General features: G+C 42.0%; 1 protein-coding gene across 4 annotated transcripts; it reads right to left on the bottom strand.

Moving 5' to 3' along the window:
* Positions 1-610: 610 nt before the first annotated feature.
* LOC123756688 (juvenile hormone esterase) lies at positions 611-16458 on the bottom strand. Of its 4 annotated transcripts, none has more exons than XM_069331780.1 (13): positions 16358-16458; positions 12366-12585; positions 10361-10525; positions 10005-10149; positions 8362-8547; positions 7854-8047; positions 5800-5950; positions 5111-5292; positions 4184-4340; positions 3136-3295; positions 2826-2940; positions 2231-2348; positions 611-1889 (listed from the first exon to the last, which is right to left on the bottom strand). In XM_069331780.1, the coding sequence occupies exons 1-12, from the start codon at positions 16441-16443 to the stop codon at positions 2235-2237; spliced, it is 1875 nt and encodes a 624-aa protein (XP_069187881.1). In that variant the 5' UTR covers positions 16444-16458; the 3' UTR covers positions 611-1889; positions 2231-2234. The 4 variants fall into 4 exon arrangements, with proteins under 4 accessions (XP_069187881.1, XP_045595878.2, XP_069187882.1 ...); XM_045739922.2 differs by lacking the exon at positions 16358-16458 and adding an exon at positions 15012-15156; XM_069331781.1 differs by lacking the exon at positions 16358-16458 and adding an exon at positions 14305-14401.
* Between the last annotated feature and the right edge of the window lie 4732 nt (positions 16459-21190).

Genomic DNA, 21190 nt, shown 5'->3' with positions numbered 1-21190 from the left:
GGTACTAAGTTTCCACCTGTGTCCCCTAGTGCGTGTTTCCCCCGTGCTAAATAGTGTCTTTGTCCATCATTTCAATTTTCCCTGAAAATTTTGTAGATGGTTATCATGTCTTCCATTACTCTTCTGTCTTTCAGGGACACGAGATCCCTCGAAGAATATTTACTGGTGCACAGCACCAGTCGCTGGGTAATTTTTCTCATGCTCGGCCAAGAATGTACAACTATCAGAATTTCATTCCACACGCCTTGGGAACCTGGAATGGGGCTTTAGTGGAGCGCCAAGTGGTTGGAGCACTCCCAACCACTTGGGCTGGACGGTAGAGCGACGGTCACGCTTCATGAAGGTCAAAATTCAATCCCCGACCGTCCAAGTGGTTGGGCATCATTCCTTTTCTCCCTCTCCATCCCCGTCCCATTCAAAATCCTTATCCTTTCAGAGTGCTATATAGTCGTAATGGCTTGGCGCTTTCCCCTGATAATTCCCGTCCCGTTTCACTTTCACATTGTCTTGAACCATATACTTTTTTTTTTAATTCACATTTAATCTTGTCTAAGTGAAAGCATGCTTTATTGTGCTCAGAATGAGTGAGTGACTTGGCCAGACAAGAGTGCTAGTTTAGTTCATTTATTATGCACCCCATACCCATCTTGTGGGCGGTAGTGGAAAGGGTTACAGAGGCACAATGGGCTCAGGGACTAAACACAACAATTCATTTAGCTAAGCAAGTTACAATCTTTATGAGCTAGTTACAAAATTCAATATACATCTTCACATCAACAATAGGCTCGAGATCGACCACAAGTACAGTTTCTAAATTAAGCAACTGACATATGTGGAGAGCTAGTGTCACAATTGATGTGATTGATGATTTGTCCTGCACACAAATCAATTGATTTGTCCTGCACACCGCCTCCCACCCAGTGGGCAGCGGTGGATAGGTTACAATCACTTAGTTACTACCTACAGTTAGCAATCTGGGAATATTAGGCAAAGATTTCTGGTAGCAGATCATTTTGAATGAAATACTTACACATTTCTTAACATGTGTTATAGAACTGTCTCTGAATTCACGTATCTTTTCGCACTCCATCACAGTGACGGAGGGTGTGCAAATAATTTTGTTGACAGTTTACATTTGGTCAGGTCTACATCAGCAGATAATGAGAATTCCCAGATACACATGTGACCCAGTCTAAGTCGAGCAGAAGTAACATCTAGAAGTCTGCTGATTTTATTGGATGAACTATAGATGTGTGGTTCCTCTTGCATGATAGTATGATGATGGATGGGCCAGACAAGAACATTGAATTTTTCGGTTATAAGAACTCCTTAGTTGCCTAAACAGTACTACTGGGAGTACTAATCCTGCGGAAAATTGAAGCGCCTTTAAATTTGTTTTGAGGTATTTGGTTAAATCTGAGCAGGTATGTCGTTTCAGTACACTTTAGAAATCATACTGCTGCTGCCATCAGCAGTCACATCCTCAGTAGGCAAAAGAGCCAGTCCCAGCCATATACATCGCAGCCATAGTACCACCACGGCTCACAGGAGAGGTAGTGTGAGCCACTGTACCATCACCATGGCTCACAGGAGAGGTAGTGTGCACTGGACCATGAAGAGTTCGTCTTTCTCAATATTTTCCGCTTTCAAGTTAATTCTCGTTTCATCTGTGAACAAGACTGTGCTAGATCATTATTTTCTTGTAGTTTGCTTCAAAGAACAATCGTTTCAATGGAAGGTATATGACATTTGGTTCTTTATCAATATGAGCTGCCCCGTATGAGCCAACAGATTTATGTATTTCTCTTAACTCTTTGTGCATTGCTGGTCATGCGAGGCATTAATGATTGAGGATAGAAGCAATTTCTTTGACGTCTTCGTCTCTCAAACTGCAAGAAAATATGTAATTATATTTCACATTACTAAACAAAACTAAAACATTGAAATACTGCAAATAACAAAACTTAAAAGCACGCGCAGTTGAAGCAATATAAAGTACAGTATAAACTCATCTTTTGGAACTTTGTTATCCAGTAATAAGCAGCCAGTAAATCAACACTGGAATAGTCCCTACTGCCTGGACGGCGGCCAACATGGCCTTTATAGTCAAGAAGGGTGATTTTCCATGCTGCGAAACTACCGTGCAATTAAGGAATTAAAACAAAAATTAACATACAAACCGATGGACACTTTTTCGGTTCCATGGATTCTTCTGGGAAACTAAACTCACCATCTTAGTTATACTGCTGCCTTAGCAGGAACTGTGAGCCGCTGTAGGCTGGGGTCACCTTCTCTGGAAACAAGATGAAGTTCTGTGGCGTGGGCAGCGAGGTCAAGAAGTCACGTGACTGGAAAGAGGTAAGAATGTGACCAATTTAATCCAGTTTGTAAATGCTGTATCGCCTGGTTTGACGAGTGTTTAAAAGATTTACAAAATGATAGACATGTTGCAGAGGAAAAAATTTAAGAAATAAAACTTAAGGGAGACTTATCTTGCAATCGTTCAATTAGCTTACTCGGGAAAAATTGCTTGAATATTATTAGCAAAGGATTCACAAAAGTTTAACCAAGTCAGTTTTGAACCAGTTATATTGATTAAATAACCTAGTCGTAACTCATTTTAAGTATATTAATGAATAAAGATATGATGTATCACTCATAAGTATTAGATACAATAAACCTATTTAGATAGAAGACTCAAAGAAGGCCAAGGAGAGTCATGATTTACTGGTGTTCTAACTACATGTTGTCTGCTTTATTTTGTAAGCTTAGTTTAATCAAAGTGTGTTCCTCAGCCGGCGTGTTGTACTGGCCGAACACATTACCTGTCTCCGGTCGTCGCTCTTCATGGCGGGCGCCGTGGTGATGGCCAGACGGCTGTAGTTGTCCTGGTGGACGGGTTCCCACACAAAGCCCAGACTACCGTCAGGTGTTGGGTTCCTGTTGGAGACCACGACAACCATAATGTACTATACGAAACTTATCCTGGTCTTGAGTTACTGATAACTTTTATATTCAATTTATTAACCTTACTCCATTATTATTATTAATTATTATTATTATTATTATATATACTTTATTATTTCAGTCGTCTATCTATAGTTTCTCTCGTTATTCTCTTGTTAAAGCAGTTACCCGAAAGCAGCAAAGTTGGTCCACATGGTTGTGATGAGGTCCCTCACTGTGAGGTCCACCTCGCGCTCCAAGTCCTTGGGTCGTGAAGGAGGGCCGAAGGGCGGCTGGAGGAAAGGGCCGCCCCTGAACAGGTAGTACAGATCGTCCGCGTGACTCACAACTGTAAAATGTATCTCTTGCTATTAGGAAATAAACTCTTGTGAATATATAGTTATCTGCGTCTTTTACACTAATATTTAGATACAGAGCAATTGCATTAACATAACTGTACGGCAGAGCTGGAGCAGCGTGTACTGTCATTAGAAATAGTGACCTTCAAAACGAAAATGAAAAAAATTAGGTTGAGAACTAGGCTTCCCTCAATGCAAGCAGAGATAACTTATTGCATTAAGATGCATGGACAGGATCAAGAGCAGCAGTGATCAGTAAAGATTCAGAAGACACACTCTTAAAGACCTTAGAAAAAAAATGGAAAATTGCTTAAACCAAGAGCTGTGAAAATTCTACCCAATGGAAGTAGGGTGATCAAGTTCATATAGCTTCCCTCTCACGTCAGCCACTTTGGCTGGACGGTAGAACGTCGTCTCGCTTCATGCAGATCGGCGTTCAATCCCCGACCGTCCAAGTGGTTGGGTACTTGTTCCACTTCCTCTTCCAGAATTTCAATTTATTATCCTTCTTCCTCCCCAGATTTGTTGCCAAGCCCTTTAAGCATGAAAATCAAAATTCCCCTCACACATTCACTCGGCATCTACTCGACCTTTATCTTCCTCGCCTCATTCCTCATCTTCAACATCTATTAAAAGACATTTTACCCAATTACTTCATGCTTTTAATACAAAAGAAACCATCCCAAATTTTTAATTTCTACTTCTCAAACTTATGCCACACTAGACCACGTCTCACACCAGTACAATAGAGTACGCACTATCACAATGCAACTCTTGTCAGGTACGTCATATTCTTCCTTACCTGGGCTCCCTTGCCTCCAACATTCCACAAAACAAGATATTTTGTTAAAAGGTTTAAAACAATGCCGGTTACTCACAGTTGTTACTTAGTTCCGGAACAAAGAAGTCGCCAAAGGAGAGTTGGCCGCGGTGTTCAAGTTCATAACTATACATCTTGTTATAAGGGTGACTGTGCTTGGCATGCATCAACACTGCGATGTCTTGAGGTACTTGGAAGTGATACTCGCTGAACATCTGTTGGTCACGTGGCAAGGTTGTATAATCACATTTTGTTGTGGGTTGACAAGAGTAAACAGGATTAAAGATAGTGATACAATAAATTACTAACCTACATAAATTAACAATACAGTATGGTAAGAATTTAAAAATACAAATTTATTCAGAATATGCCCATTTTTTTCAAAATCAAAACTTTTCCAACTTAAACCCATAATTTCGCATTCTAATTTTGGCAGGAAATTAAAAATTATTAATGACCTGTAATGTTGTATCATATCCACCACTTCTCTTCAATCACGTAACCCCCCCCCCCCCCAAAAAAAAAAAAAAGTCTTCGTTTGTCTAGTGAAAGTTAAGTTTTCTCAATCTCTCTGCATAGGGGCTATTCCAAGTGCCTGTTATGATCTCAATCCTTATCATCTGAACCCTTTCAATTATATCTTCCTTCTTTCAAAACCACACTAACAACTACACAAATAATAGGTTGCATGCGACCCTGCTATCTACCGTAACGTGTCGTAACGACGGCACACACAGTAAAGGTATTCATATAAGAGTTACAGGAAAGGGCATGTATGATAGGGTGATCAGTAGAGGCAGTGAACGCACATCTGCTTTACATAAACAGAACGACACCCTATGATCTCCCATAACTACCACACACGTGAAGTGTTGCCCTGTCGTAACTAACCCCCCCGCCCCCCCCCCCCCCCCCCACACAGCATAATTTCAAAAGTTTGAATTAGCAAATAACTGAAAAGGACTGAAAACTTGTTAATACATACCCTTATGAGCTGGCTGCTCTGTGCCTGGAGGTCGAAATTGACACCTCCGAGGTAATGGGTGTAGATCCTTGAGGCGAGGTCAGCGGGGTCAGACGAGCAGTCATCGCACAGCAAACTCAGAGGTCCGACATGCGAGAAGTTTGTCAACAGAGCCTCTGATACTTCCTTCCCAGCAAAGAGTGCTGAAAATAAATATTGGCTGAGCAAGTTTTACATCATAGGTGCCTACATATGATCAAGTCCTTACTCGCACCAGATCAATAGTTGTTAATAATACAAGTATGGAATAGAGCATGGACAGGAAATAGGTATATTCTGAGTATAAAGGTTAACAGGAGATGCTGTCTTCATTGTCACCATTGCTCACCGAGTGAACAAATCGAAGTATTTGGAGACTAATAATGTTACCTAAAATTTGGGTTCATTGTGACTAACTATACCATAGATAAACAGGCATCATGAACTGATATAGTTTAACAGTTTAAATTGTTTAGCTTAAGTACACTGGGGGTCAAGATCTTGAACCGAATATGTAACTAACCTTTCTGCCACCGCTCAAGAAAAAAAAAAAACTTTAAAGTCAATGTCACAATATGACTATTTTCATTATAATTTTCTAGGGGGTCCATAGGAACAGGTCAACACATTTTGATATTTAACAAGACAAATTAATAGACGAGTGGACATACGATAGCCGATGAGCATCCCTTCGTGAGAGGTTGTGCCGATGATGATGTCCACTGGGTTGTACCGCCTCTCGCGCAACAAGATCTCTGGTTTATCCGGAAGGAAGTCGCCATCGACGCGCGGCCGCAAAGGCAACGGGGCAATGAGCCACTCCTGGCGAGGATCAAAGGTTAATACCAAATTTTCGTTTTAATTAAAACTTTGCGTAAATGCTAGAACTCTGAAAGTATCCAAACATAGGGAGAGAAACTAATATGCAAAGCCTCACACACAAGCAATTTAATGCATGTACGAAAGAGATATAAACTAAAGACAAAGGGTAACAAATACAGAGTTCCAGAGTCTAATAAAACATTCCAGGAAGCAGCAATTTGTAGGACACAAAGAGCACTCGTCAGCTGTTGAGAGTAGAAGAGCAACAGTGGTGGTGGTAGGGCTGAAGGAACTAGAAAAGAATAGTGTAGAGGGGCTGAAGGAACTAGAAAAGAATGGTGTAGAGGGGAAGATGGAAGTGGCGAGAAGAATTCCACCAGTCTCATACGGGTGAAGACAACCTATTAAAAGTTTTTAGATAAGCCAGTACAGGACGTAGATAAATTAATAAAGATAATATTTACAGACAAGACAAAATAAATATCTAGGGAAGAGGAGCATACTTGTACATGCAGAGAACTACAAATAAGAACTATCTAGAGAACTAAGATAGTAAATATATTATCTAGATATGAATAAGATAAGGAAGAAAGCTGCAGAAACCAGAGAAAAGCACAACGAAGGGGGAGACGAATGTAGCCTGCGTCCTCCATCTTGATCGCAGTCAAAGGCAACAGTAACATGCTACCACATACAATGTAACTTAAGGATTAGTGTGTTTTCAAGTGGGAATGCATAGAAAGTGTACTTCTTTCTATGCAATTTCTACTGCAATACAGTCTTGTATTGCAACATGTATGGAATTACACAGCAACTAAGCTCTAGAAACCATCAAATTAGGAAACCTGGATGTAATGGCAATCACAGACCTAAAACTTTCAGAAGTCATAACTATTATATTTCCCCAAAAGTACAATGGTAAAAAAAATAAAAAAAATAAAAATAGAAGAGGGGGAAGTATTAAATTATGAAGTTATATGATTGCTTTGTTCATCATAGTCCTAAGAGCCAGAAAGATTAAGTTGATCAAGAAGAGCTAGAAATTTATGGCGCTGTCAATCTCAGGTTGTGAAGGATTCATTGACTAATAGAAACCAAAGCAATAGGAGGGCCTAAATTAATAATAGTACTGATATACAATCCTCAACATAACAGAAGACCCAGAGAAAGGTTATTACTCTCCTGGAAAGAGCTGCCCGAGTTGCAACAAGAATGAGTCATAGTGGACTCCAACAACAGTAAGATAAGATTGGAAGACTACGGAGCCCAAAGGTTTATCAATGCATGCAATACATTTAGAGTTAAATTCATAGCAGTAGTCACAAGTAACTTCGTATCCTAACATGGTAATGGACCCACAAAAATGAGGATTAATAATGAACCAGTCAGGTTTGAACAAATATTCCCAGTGAAGCCAACTTCGTTGCCCCTTTGAGAAGGGGCAGTCACTGATGGCATCTGAATATCTCGAGGAAGCTGGGAATTGTAGTTTAGAGAAATGGCCAGAAGGTAGAAAGTTGGCATTCTGAAGATAAAAATGAGGCATCGAGTGACCAGAATATGAGGAAATAAAGCTCAAATAGAAGGTCAACAATTTTTTTCCAGAGTAATTATGAGAGGCAGCTGGCAAATTTATACCTGACCAAAGGGACAACATTGAAAAACACCTATGGTTTAAGCAGGTATGGTAAGGAAACAATGCTTTTTACAAAGAGATTATGCGAGAAAATTACAAGAACCATAGAATTGTAGAAAGGGATACCACAGGTCCAGGAAACAGTACCGCAGCATTAGAAGGGAAACAGAAAAACAAATTTGAAAAATTGCAGCTACAATACAGAGTCAACCCAACTTATAAATTATGCGCCATCTATGGACAGTAGAAAGACGCTGGACAACTTACGAAGAAATCTTGGATAGTTGCTGATAAATTCTTGGCGTCGAGGGTCTGTAAACAGGCCAGCAGGTGGCGACTGCCCTGGCTGGCGTCACAGCCTAGTGAATAGCCAACGTGCTCCGCGACCTCCCGGTGGTGTCCGCCTGTAGAGAAGGGCGAGATGGCCGTCCCAGACTGCATGATCACCCGGGAAAATAGACCTGCAGATAATGAGCACATTGTCATACCCAACAAAGTCTGAATTGTGTAATTCCTCTCGAGAATTCTAACATACGAGAACTGTCTTTGGTATTTTATTAGGTAAATAAAATGATAAAGATATAAAAACTGCACTCATAAAATGCATTATTCATATAATATGCAAGAATGACTTTAGTAATTGTTCTTAAAGCCAATGAAAATGTACGACAAGCAGACGAGGCCGTATGAACAAATGTAAGTAGAATTTTCACAAACTGTCATCAGCTTTTTCAAAAAGACACCCCTGCCGCCTGTGTTTACCAGCTTTACTCACCCCTTGACTTCGGACTCAAAACATGAAAGTGCACTGAACTCCCTCCGGCACTCTCTCCGAAAATAGTGACCCTGTTGGGATCTCCACCGAAGTTGTGTATGTTCTCCTGGACCCAGTGGAGAGCCAGCGTCTGATCCTTCAGTCCTAAGTTGCCAGGAATAACTGCGTCTTCCGTCGACAGGAATCCTGGATAATATAATCATCGAAAAGGATATTTTAAGGGTATATAGTGGTCATCCAATTCCCAAGCTGCCTCCCTTCCAGCACTTCTCTATCTCCTAACAATATAAAACCAGAAAAGTCTCACAAACAGTAGCTTCTTTTGACAAGGAAAAAGTTACTATGCTATTTCTTGCATATATATTTGTTTTTAATGTCTATAAATGTATTCTCAGTTGTCCATGAATGAAATTGCGTTAACCTTGCATTATTGGTGTAGTCTGTAGTCAACACTAGTAGTTCTGGATAGCCATTTATTTCAAATTCCTCAATATACTATGATATACTTTAAAATAACAACCTCATCCAAGGAGTTAACCACTTTAGAGCCCGTAAGGCAGTACAGATCCATAAAGTCACGAACATTTGTCTCCATCTGGAATTCGCAAAGTATTTAGCAGAGTAAGTGCGCGCTTGCGTCACTTAATGCGTCTGCTGGTAGACCGCCTCAGATTACACACCTCCAGTTTGAGCACCGTTATATAGGTCACAATCTCTAGTGACCTCGACGAGGATAGGAAGCCGACGGCTTGTCAAAGGCCCCCACCCCCCTCCACCTCATTTGTCCTGACGATATGATCTACCCGAATCTTAAATTGCAGCAATGTTTTGGCATTTAAGGGGTTTGGTGGGAGGGAAGGGTCTGTTCCATGGGTGGTTCACCCTGTGGGAGAAAATGCATCTCTTGTTTTCTGTTCTGCACTGACTTTTTGAGCTTTAAACCGTTGCTCCTTGTTTGTTGTACGTCTGAAAATGGAAGTTTTCCGGACCAACATCCTCTTTTTTTTTTTTTTTTTTTTTTTTAAGTTCGATGAGATCAGCCTTGTCATGTCTGGTTCGCAGTGATATTAGCCCTGTGCCCGTCAACCGTTCCTGGTATGAGAGTTGACTTAGTTCTGGAATAATATTTGTTGTCCAGTGTTTTGCTTTCTCCAAAACAGCTACAGTATATCCTTCTGAAGGCGAGGTCTTCGTGTTTAGATACAATCATCCAAGTAGGCGCACACCAGAGATTTACACAGTTGGATAACCGATTTCAGGGAAAAGAAAGCAAAGTCAAGTCTGGCCGTTTTTAGGATTTGATTGGCTTCTTTCCACTACAGCTCCCACTTGTTGTGCAACTTTGATTCATGGATTCCGACTCTAAGGTCCTTTTCTCCATCACTCTGCTGCAAGGTAATATTGATTTGGTAGTTGTGACGTGGTTCGAGGCTTGCATTTTTCGATATTAAAAACTTTCCGGACACCGAGTTCGTTAATATCACCTTGAAAGGCGTTAAGATCATTTTCAGCCTTAATATCATACACATACTATATATATGCATTTTATCTTGACCAAGAGCAGGAGACTACCCGCTATAGTGACACCTTCCCAGTACGTGAGGAAAATTTCAGTACCGTCATGGATGATATGAAGTACTTACCCAAGATCCCAATCCTGTACTGGAGGACAACAAGGACAATATCGTGGTTAAGGAGGACGTGCGGCAGGTATTCATTGGTGCCTCCGGAGTAGAAGCCTCCTCCGTGTATAAACACCATCACGGGAAGCCTCTTGTACAGCTCCACCTGTGACCGAGTACAAGAGTGACCACCATATGCAAAACTACAGATATGCTAATATAAGCTACATTGGACATTACGTAATATTTCAAGAAACAAACCAGCAGGTGTATTTCACATATAGGCGTACAATACAACCTTTCTCGAAATATGAACTTTTATGTGAATGACATCAAATAAATCATTGCAAGGTTCAGGGCTGGTGCGTGCAACCTACCCTGGGCGTAAACACGTTCAGGTAGAGACAATCTTCGACTCCAGGGAGCATTTGGGGCTGTAGCCTGGATCCCGCCACGCTCACTAGGAAGGGCACATGGACACACGGCTGCGGCAGGACGGACCCGTTCCTCACTCCACCCCACGCCTCCGCGGCCACCGGGTCCTGCCACACAGTATAGGAGTACTGTAGCATTACACATTTTCTTCCAACGTCAGAAACACGCAGTAAATTCTCAAATGTTAAATAAGCATATAAATATGCAAGCACCAGTGAATCCAAACAGCTGTACTCCTGCCTTGTAAAATTCAACATGATAAATTCATGACAGATCTGCTACAGATCCCTTCCCCACCAAAATAAAGCACACCAATGATGTATTTACTTTTTTAACAGACAATTTACACAGCCCTTAACAATGAGTTTCCAACATATTTCTGCATTGACTTAAGGAAAGCCTTCGATGTTGCAAGAATCATAATTACCTCCTACTTAAACTTCAGGGCACGCTCTGGCCTACATTCAATTATATTTAAAGACATCAATTATGTAGTCATCAACAACATTAACCACAGGAGTTAAGTTTAAGCAGAAGTTATGGTATACTTTATGTTGCGTCACAAAAAGCAAAAGCAAATGAAGCAAAGAAATTGCTGTGGGGAATTCAACAGAACCTAAGACGAGTTGGGTAATGATGTTGGACGAGTTAGGAGTGAAGAACTGATACAGAAATTTAACAAAGCCATAGAATTAGTTAGGAGCAAGGGAGGAATCCCGATCATATGTGACATTCTTCCGAGAAAGAGTGTTGGTAATGAATGGTTGTCGAAGACACTTTTTGTCAATTGCCGGCTGGAAATATATTGCAAATGTAAAATGTATTGCATATTGATCCTGTACGCCAGCAGAGTGCTCCTGGCAGTATGGGTTCGAGTCAGAAGACATTTATTGCTAGGTGAACAAGTGCATCAGGGATGAAAGAAACCCTGCTCATTCGTTTTCGCCTCCGCCGGGGATCGAACCCGGACCCTTAGGACTTCAAACCCCGAGCGCTGTCCACTCGGCTGTCAAGTGGACAGGCGTTAAGGTAAAGGAGTCCACGACTCAACCTTTACTGTCACTTCTGCCAAATTCCCGAACTTGTGCACTAGTCCCTTATGGAGTATTGTGACGAAAGCTTCCTGGCAACCCACAATTATGCAGTCTTCCTACCCATCTCTTGTCTAATTTGTCACGTGGTCATAGAATTATAGTGTATAATTACAGTATTTTACAATTTGTGCCTGCAGGATCGAATTGTTAGCTCTTGGACCCCACCTTTCTAACCGTCGGTTGTCTAATGTACCGACTATCCATTTTCCCCCATATGTACTGCATTTATTTCTCTACAACACACATTTCAGATGTATGCCATCAGGCTAGTCCCCGAGCCGAGAGGAAATATTACTGGAAGTAAACCTCACGACATGAAGACGAGAATTAGGGGAGACATGATCACTATCTATAAATTTCTCAGAGGAATTGACAAGGCAATTAAAGATAAACTGTTTAGCACGGGTAGTATGTCAGCCAGGGGACACAGGTGGGAACCGAGTACCCCACACGAGTCACGGACTTTAGAAAGAACTTTCAGTGTCAGAGTAGTTAACACATGGAATGCACAAGGAAGTACTGTGGTGGAAGCTGCCTCCATACAGTTTCAAATGTAGATGTGATAGTCTAATACGCTCAGGAATCTGAAACACCAGTCGATTAACAGCCAAGAGGTGGGACCATAGAGCTCAACCCTCGCAAGCTCAACTAGGTGAGTACAAGTATGCGAGTACCTGTCCCCACACACCTGTCCACACACAGATAATGGCGAGAAGAAAACCTTATAAACGAACAAGTTTTTATCACCAGCGTTTGCCCTTGGTGTGCGCGCCACTCATGACACTAAGGTCGTCCCTGTTGAGTGCACTGTGTCAGCCGACCCAAGTATGACACACAGTCGTTTAGGAATTACTTGGAGTCGGAGCTGGCCGACAGGAGGCTTGGCGTAGGGAATTCCGTAGTAAGAGAAGAATCTTCTGCCCTTGGTAGACTCCTCTGTGATGCCGGATGTGGCCCCTGCTCGGGTGTGGACGACCGGAGGGACGTGACTGGTGGGCTGACTAGTGTAGCCGTAGCCGGCCTCGCTGCCCATCACCGCCACCACCCACCCACACAACGCTAGCATTAGCATCCTGTGGGGGGGATTAACAGTCATTTAGTAACAAGGATTTAAGAACATATGATTAAGGAAACGCAGGTCTATTGGCCCATACAAGGCAGCTCCTATTTATAGCTACACGATCATAGGGATGACGGGGGGGGGGGGGATAGTTACCTTATTTTATAACAACCAATCTCTCTAAACTACACTTTAAACAATCAAGGGATCCTACTTCTATTATGTTACATGGTAATTGGTTCTACAAAACAACCCTGTTACCGAATTAGTATTTACCCAGGTCTTTCCTAAATCTAAACTTTTCCAATGTATTCCCCCATTTTGGTACGGGTCTTCCGATACAAAGTTCACAAATTTAGGGCATCAGGCAGAGGGCAGATATGATTAATTACATCCTATCTGTATACAAGAGGATGCCTGCATATCTGGCTAAGGCTGGAAGCCAGCTAGCCTCACCCAACTTTGCATGGAAGTTTGGCAGGGGTTAGGGGACTGTCTCTCTTCTCTGCTCTGCTCCAAGCCCCGTCTGAACGTCTATGACAATGCCAACAACCGACTATTGTAAACAAGAGGTCGGCTCTCATGGCTTCCTTTATGCAGTCAGTGGAGATAAAGTGGTCGTCGTTGCTTCCAAAGTTTTTTCAGCCGATTAAAAGACATGTTCTGATGGCCGAGTTGCCTTCAGGAGGCTCCCAACATTAAAAGTGGCGTTTTGGTGGTGACTCTGGCACCGCTGGGTACTATATCTAATAGTAAATTTAACACTATCAAATTACAGAGGCATTACACTCCACTAATTTGTAAAGCTTGTTCCAAATAAGGTTTGCAATTCTGATAACGACCGTCTCCGTGCTATGCTGTTGCTGTCTCCGTTTCTATACTTTCAGGCAAAACCAATTGGTAAATAACACTACCCCAGGAATAAAAATTGCTACCGTGTTTTTAATGTAAAATGTAATAGTTTGCCATGAAAGACAATTTGGAGATAATAGAACAGCCAGGCCTCCTAATACCACGTCGCATCTTTACGTATACTCTACCTGAGGCCAAAAAACTTGTGCTAGAAAATGGTAGGGTGCGAAACTGACAATGTCCCGTTTTCTGTTCGAGGGTCTTGTCGAGGTTAGGATAAGGCACTTTAATACGAGTTTCTTTGCGTTGGAGGACGCTCGCGAGAGCGGGGTGAACAGAAGGTCAATTATGTTGTGCCTGTGTACACCCCCGTGTGCCAACACACCTACAGAGAACAACGAAAAAGTAGCCACATTTATACATATTAACTTACATTTCATATCATTAAGTATGTCCCCAAAAGCAAGCTAATTAATACATTAAATAGCCCGAAGCGCTACACGTAATTAGCTGCTTTATAAACAAATATTTTTAAAATGTTCTTTGCAATCAAATTTTTTTAATCAAATATTTTGATCAACTGATTCACTTTTGCTTGTGATAATATTACATTTCCATTAAGTCTGTCTAGTATACGGCCTACGACGAGAGCGTCAGGAGTACCCAGAATGGTCTGTCAGACACCTCGACAATTCGGTATTAAACCTGAATCATACAAAGACAACTCACGCCACAACTACCTAGTTAGAGGCATTACATTTAAGCAGATTGATGAAGAAAAATAGTCAAAATCCACCACTCATTGAAAGTTGCACAGCAGATAGTTTGGCAAACTAGTAGTCAAAAAAGCTAACCAAACACTTTGAATAATCAAGCGTACCTTTGACTTTAAGGAAAAGAAGGTAGTGATTCAATTGTATAATCTCTGGTGCGCCTCCGTTTGAATCACCGTATCCAAGCACGGAGACCTCACCTTCAGAAGGACACAGCTGCTCTGGAAAAAGTGCAACATCGAGAAACAAAATCTAAGTCAATCCACGTACGAGGAACGGTTGAGGGCCACAGGGCTCAACACTGCAGACCTGGCATGACAGGGGAGATCTCATTTAAACTTAAAATACTGAACAATTTGGAGGAAGTTGATTCAGGTAAATTTCTTCAAAAGATCAGATGTTACAAATGTAGAACCGAGAACAGGAGATGCTTCTTCAACCAGTGTCATAAAACCAATGGGACCGCCTACCCGCCGAAGCCCTAAATGCCAAACTGTTAACTTTAAAAGTACAGCTGGAAAAGATCAAGGCAAACTGCGAGACTTCGACAGGCCGCCAGCTTCCTGTTCTCATTGAGGTCACTAGTGTTAGTGACTCTCGGCTAAAGTGTGTTGCATAATTAGTCAACATATCCGCAAGTGCCTTGTTGTGTTTTGCTGTAAATGCGATATAATACAGCTGCTACAATAACTAGTAAATGTGCTTATAATTCCCGAATGATCTTTACGGGCTATGCGTGTCCCTCCCACCTCTTGGGAGGCTTAATCTTTATCAATGAATCCGAACGATTTATACAGGACAAGACAAGCGTCACCTGAACTCAGCACTGGTGGACTAGGCTGCAGCACTATAGTCGCCCGGCCAGGAGGAGCGCTGCACCACAACTGGACGTTGACCACAACGGCTGATGCCTCTCGCATTTGTTGCCAACAACCATTTACTTTCGTTAGTAGTTCTTAACTTAGGCTTGGTATTGGGCTTAAGATCGTCAACCTCCAGAGCGTTATTACAGTCACTACAATAGCCTATTGACCAACCAGCGAGTATTAGTCCAGAGCTTAGTTTACTCCAGTAAACTATCAGTGTATTTACACCAAGAAGCGCAGTACACCTCTCGGTGTTTATATCCCTGTTTGCTCTCTCAGCCTTGGGTGTCGAGGCCAGGTATAACTACTGTATACTATTTGTATATTTCCACGCCGGTTGAGGACGGATTACCTGATTACCGACGGATTTGTAGGTGGTGATCATGTCTCCCCTTACTCTTCTGTCTTCCAGGGACGTGAGGTTTAGCTCCCGTAGCCTTTCTTCATAGCTCATACCTCTCAGTTCTGGGACTAGTCTGGTAGCATACCTCTGAATCCTCTCTAACTTTGCCTTGTGTTTAACTAGGTATAGACTCTACGCTGGAGCTACTTACTCCAGGATTGGTCTGATATAAGTTGTATTTAGGGTCCTGAACGATTCCTTACACAAGTTTTTAAAGGCAGTTCTTTTGTTGGCCAACCTAGCATATGCCGCTGATGATATCCTTTTGATGTAGGCTTCTGGGGACAGGTTCGGTGTGAGATCAACCCCCAGATCTTTCTTTCTATTTGACTCTTGCAGAATTTCACTTCCCATATGGTTCATTGTGTTCAGTCTCCTGCTCCCTTCGCCTAATTTCATTACTTTACATTTTCCTGGGTAAAACTTTAGTAGCCATTTTCTAGACCATGCCTACAGTTTGTCCAGGTCGTTCTATAGTTACTGTCTATCTTCATCTCTCTTGATTCTTCTCATAATTTTTGCATCATCAGCAAACACTGAGAGGAATGAGTCTACACCCTCTGGAAGATCGTTTACATGTATCAGAAACAGGATGGGTCCAAGTACAGAGCCCTGTGGGACTCTGTTGGTGACAAACATCTCGCCACTCTGATGTCTCCTCCCTCACAGTTACTCACGGTTTCTTGTTGCTTAGATACTCCCCTATCCACTGGAGCACCTTACTTTTTAGTCCTGTCTGTTTCTTCAACTTTTGCAACAACCTTTTATTGGGTACTGTGTCAATAGCTTTCTGACAGTCCAAAAAAATGCAGTCCGCCCACCCTTCTTTATCTTGCCTAATTTTTTATGCTTGGTCATAGAATTCTATTAAGCCTGTGGGGCACTATTTACCATATCTGAACCCATGTTGGTGGAGTGTTACAAAACTCTTTCTCCTCCCGATGTTCAACGAGCCTTTTCTTCACGATCTTCTCCATCACCTTGCACGGTATACAAGTTAGGAAACTGGCCTGTAGTTCAGCGCCTCTAGCCCTGTCACCCTTATTGTGTATTGGGAAGACATTAGCTGTCTTCCAGCTTTCCGGTAGGTCTCCTGTTTCCAGTGACTTGTTATTCAGGTGTAGCCGTCTGCCGAGATACATTCGTCAATTTTAACACTCTAATACAAATAGGTTTGTTCTCATGTATAAATTAATATTATTATACAATAAAATTCAATGTATGGTTAGGCGTAGGTAGGGTTTTGTTGTCGGTTATTTGTGTTTGTAGTTCGTGGGTGAAGCATTTACTGACTGGCGATTCGAGCAGAGGACGTCAGTGAAGCGCTGCTCGAGAAAAGTACATACATCATCAGTTGTGAACCGTGGACAGTAGGCCGTTTTGCATTCATAAACAGGTGGTTGGCGGCTGGATTAAAGAGCATTTGACTTCTGTTGATGAGAACAAGCTGAGCACATTTAACCATATTCGAAGCTATGACTCGAGATGTGTTTTGCTCACTTCCAATCTGCACTGTAAACACTCAGGAAGTCCTCATAACAAAGGCTAAATGCTCGTTAATTGCCGCCAAACTCCCTGTTTATGATTGGAAAACGGTTTACACACGCAACCCGTCCTCGACTCAAGTCCATTACATCCAGCGGTCGACCCCACAGACGCAGTCATAAATTTTTACATGCTAGGTTCTGTTGGCGATTATTTGTATTTGTAGTAGTTGGGTGAAGCATTTACAGCGTTGTTGTTCGAACAAAATTCGTCAGTGAAGCACTTGTTCCAGAAATTTTCGAACGAAATCAGTTGTGAGTCGTGTGTAAATCATTTTTCATATATAAACAGGGGGTTTGGCGGGTGCATGGAATTACTTTTGGGTCTCTGTTTGGAGGACGGGCTGACACATGACTCACAACTGTTGACGTTCGAACACTTCCGGAACAAGTGCTTCACTGGCGAATTTTGTTCGAACCACAACGCTGTAAATGCTTCACCCAACTACTACAAATACAAATAATCGGCAACAGAACTTAAACACCTACCTAATCTATGCCTATATATGCACAATATGCTAATATAATATAATATTAATTTATATTTAAGAAAATTCCTGTTTTGAATGAACAGCATGTTAAAATTTATGAATGCGTCTGTGGGATCGATCGCTGGATGTAATGGACTTGGGTCGAGGACGGGATGGCCAGTTATGTGTATAGGGAGAGTGTTGAAAAGTCTTGGACCATTATGTTGACAGATTTCTCCCTCAGCGTACCTATTGCACAACTAGGTGAGTACCAAAACTTTTCAGTGGGGCTATTTTACACATCCTGCCATGCGTACAGGTTTCATGTGATGTTATCTCCGTGTTCAGATTTGGAACTAGTCCCTCTAATAATTTCCACGTGTAGATTATTATGCATCTCTCTGGCCTACGCTCTAAAGAATACAGATTAAGATCTTTTAATCGGTCCCAATAATTTAGATGAATGATAAAGTGGATTCTAGGGGTAAAGGACCTTTGCCCGCTGTCTAGGTCAGCAACCCGTCCTCAACTCAAGTCCGTTACATCCAGCGGTCGACCCCACAGACGCATAAATAAATTTGTGCATGTTGTTCATTCAAAACAGGAATTTTTCTAAATATAAATTAATACTATAATAGCATATTGTGTATATATAGGCATAGATTAGGTTAGGTGTTTAGGTTCTGGTGGTGATTATTTGTAGTACGTGGGTGAAGCATTTACACCGTTGTGGTTCGAACAAAATTCGTCAGTGAAGCACTTGTTCCGGAAGTGTTCGGACGTCATCAGTTGTGAGTCGCGTGTAAACCGTTTTTCATTCATAAACACCTGGGGTTTGGCGGGTGCATGGAATCACTTTTGGGTCTTTGTTTGGAGGACGGGGCTGAACTGGCCGGCCTCTCACAGTGTTAAAGAAAGAACTCGACAAACCCCTCCAAAGAATACCTGACCAACACCAGACTGTTATTCATACGTCAGGCTGCGAGCAGCCACGTCCAACAGCCTGGTTGACCAGATGATAAACCGTAAAGCCTGGTCGGAGACCAGGACGCGGGGCATTTGATCCCCGGAACTTCCACAAAGTAGCTACAAGGTAGGATATATTTGATAACATAAAACTTTTGAATACTCATTAGGTTAAAATTAACAAATGCGTCTTTAGGTTCGGCCGCCGCCTGGACGAGCCTAGCCTAAGAAAAGAGTGAAGGCAAATGCTGGCTCATTCAATTTTCACTAAGTCGGTGTTTAACCTAAGAACCCGCCTGCCCTTTGTTTTGATGACGTGATGTTTTATTACTAGGTTAAGACACCACAGTTAGTGTCAACTTGGGATAAGACAAACATAAATGCTACTTTTTGTTTATTAATGCTTAGTATTGTGATTTTAACTTATCAGTGTTTGTTTTGTGTACATGATAAATATTATGATAATGAACGCATGATATGGTTTGTTCTTTGAGCATAATACTATCATTGTGTACGCGCGACTATTATTTGTTCACTGTAAACGATTACGATACTACAAGCTTTTAATTCAGTTACATGTAACTGCGTCTACGACAGCTGCTGGAACGTAGCCAGTGAGGGCGAATTAGGAAATCTAGGCGACTGCGCCACAGAAAGTTTATTGTTACACTGCAGCCTTGTAACACATCATGGTGTAACGCTGGTACTCAATCTACGTTACTACGATTTAGGCTGGTAGGCTTGTAATCATGGTACCTCATCTACGCTGGTAGCCTTGTAATCATGGTACCTCATCTACGCTGGTAGCCTTGTAATCATGGTACCTCATCTACGCTGGTAGCCTTGTAATCATGGTACCTCATCTACGCTGGTAGCCTTGTAATCATGGTACCTCATCTACGCTGGTAGCCTTGTAATCATGGTACCTCATCTACGCTGGTAGCCTTGTAATCATGGTACCTCATCTACGCTGGTAGCCTTGTAATCATGGTACCTTATCTACACTAATAGCCTTGTAACAGATATCATGATACCTCATCTTGTAGCAAATCGTGGTATCTCACTCACGCTGATAACTCTGTAGAATATCATGGTACTTGATATTCTACAATCATTGTAGGCTGGTAACCTTGTACAACATATGGGTAACTCATCTCCTTGCATTATATAAACTTTTAAATGTACTTAAGTTAGTCTTCTCTAATTTATTTAATTATTGGCTACGTAGTGATAGTCGAATTCTTTAATAAGATTATCAGAGAACAACTTGTGAAATTTTATATTTTATTTTATTATTATTTATATATACAAGAGTTGTTACATTCTTGTAAATGTAAGCTTTTCTTCTTCATGTTGCTGCTTTTCTTCCTCACCTCAAAGCATTAAGACATATCAAGAAAAATTATAACTTAAAAGTATAAGCATAGGGAAAACAAATCATATTTTTTCCATATAACAGGAAAATATGTATAACCATAAGGATTCTCTCTCAAATATGCTACTATGTATACCTCGTTCTGTTCTGATAACGTTGTATTATTCATATCGCACGTATAGGGTCTATGCGTAACGATCTACGACCCAAATATACTTGATGCTAAAAAGTATTATAGAATGTGTTCTCGGCGACCGTCACCCACTAACCTCACTAGGCTTCGTCGCCCCTCCAGCCCTGACACGTGAGGCCCATGTTAAGCCAGGTGGGTCGATCCCTGCCTGGTCTCTCTCTGTCTCTGTATCTCTCTGTCTCTGTATCTCTCTGTCTCTGTATCTCTCTGTCTCTGTATCTCTCTGTCTCTGTATCTCTCTGTCTCTGTATCTCTCTCTCTCTCTCTCTCTCTGCCTCTCTCTCTCTGCCTCTCTCTCTGCCTCTCTCTCTCTGCCTCTCTCTCTCTCTCTCTCTGTCTCTCTCTGTCTCTCTCTGTCTCTCTCTGTCTCTGTCTCTGTCTCTGTCTGTCTCTCTCTCTCTCTCTCTCTCTCTCTCTCTCTCTCTCTCTCTCTCTCTCTCTCTCTCTCTCTCTGCCTCTCTCTCTCTGCCTCTCTCTCTGCCTCTCTCTCTCTGCCTCTCTCTCTCTCTCTCTCTGTCTCTCTCTGTCTCTCTCTGTCTCTCTCTGTCTCTGTCTCTGTCTCTGTCTGTCTCTCTCTCTCTCTCTCTCTCTCTCTCTCTCTCTCTCTCTCTCTCTCTCTCTCTCTCTCTCTCTCTCTCTCTCTCTCTGCACTAACAAGAAACTGACGAAACTGACAGGCCAAAAGACGTCACCCCAGGCTCCTCCATCTAAAAAACAAAGGATGAGAGACAGCCCTCATTCATGGACAGCACTCCAGCAACGCCGAACGGCAGCAACATCAATCACGGAACCAGAACAAACCCCAACACCGGCTGCATCTGGAACATTAATTGAAACAGCACCTCAGGCACCCACTCCATTGACGCAGGCCCCGGTTACAGCAGCACCACAGCAAGCATCTGCACCAGACACTGAAATTGAAGAGCTGGAAGTCACCTACATTCACCCAGTACCCTCGGTCATACCAGGCACAACAGATAGAAGCAAACCTTGTTACTGCCTCTTTATCTCTCGGGAGGTAGTCTTCAATGGCAACAGCAATACTATTAAAACCCTGGCCATGGAATGCAACAGGCGCATCACCTACAGGAACAAAATCAAACTACCTCACATTATGTTTGTCCACTATTCCACAGTGGAGCGATACACAGACCTCTCCATCCTGAACACAAACCA

This window comes from Procambarus clarkii, chromosome 26 (genome assembly GCF_040958095.1).
Source record: "Procambarus clarkii isolate CNS0578487 chromosome 26, FALCON_Pclarkii_2.0, whole genome shotgun sequence".
Taxonomy (NCBI): Eukaryota; Metazoa; Arthropoda; class Malacostraca; order Decapoda; family Cambaridae; genus Procambarus; species Procambarus clarkii.
This window is presented reverse-complemented; position numbering and strand designations above follow the sequence as displayed.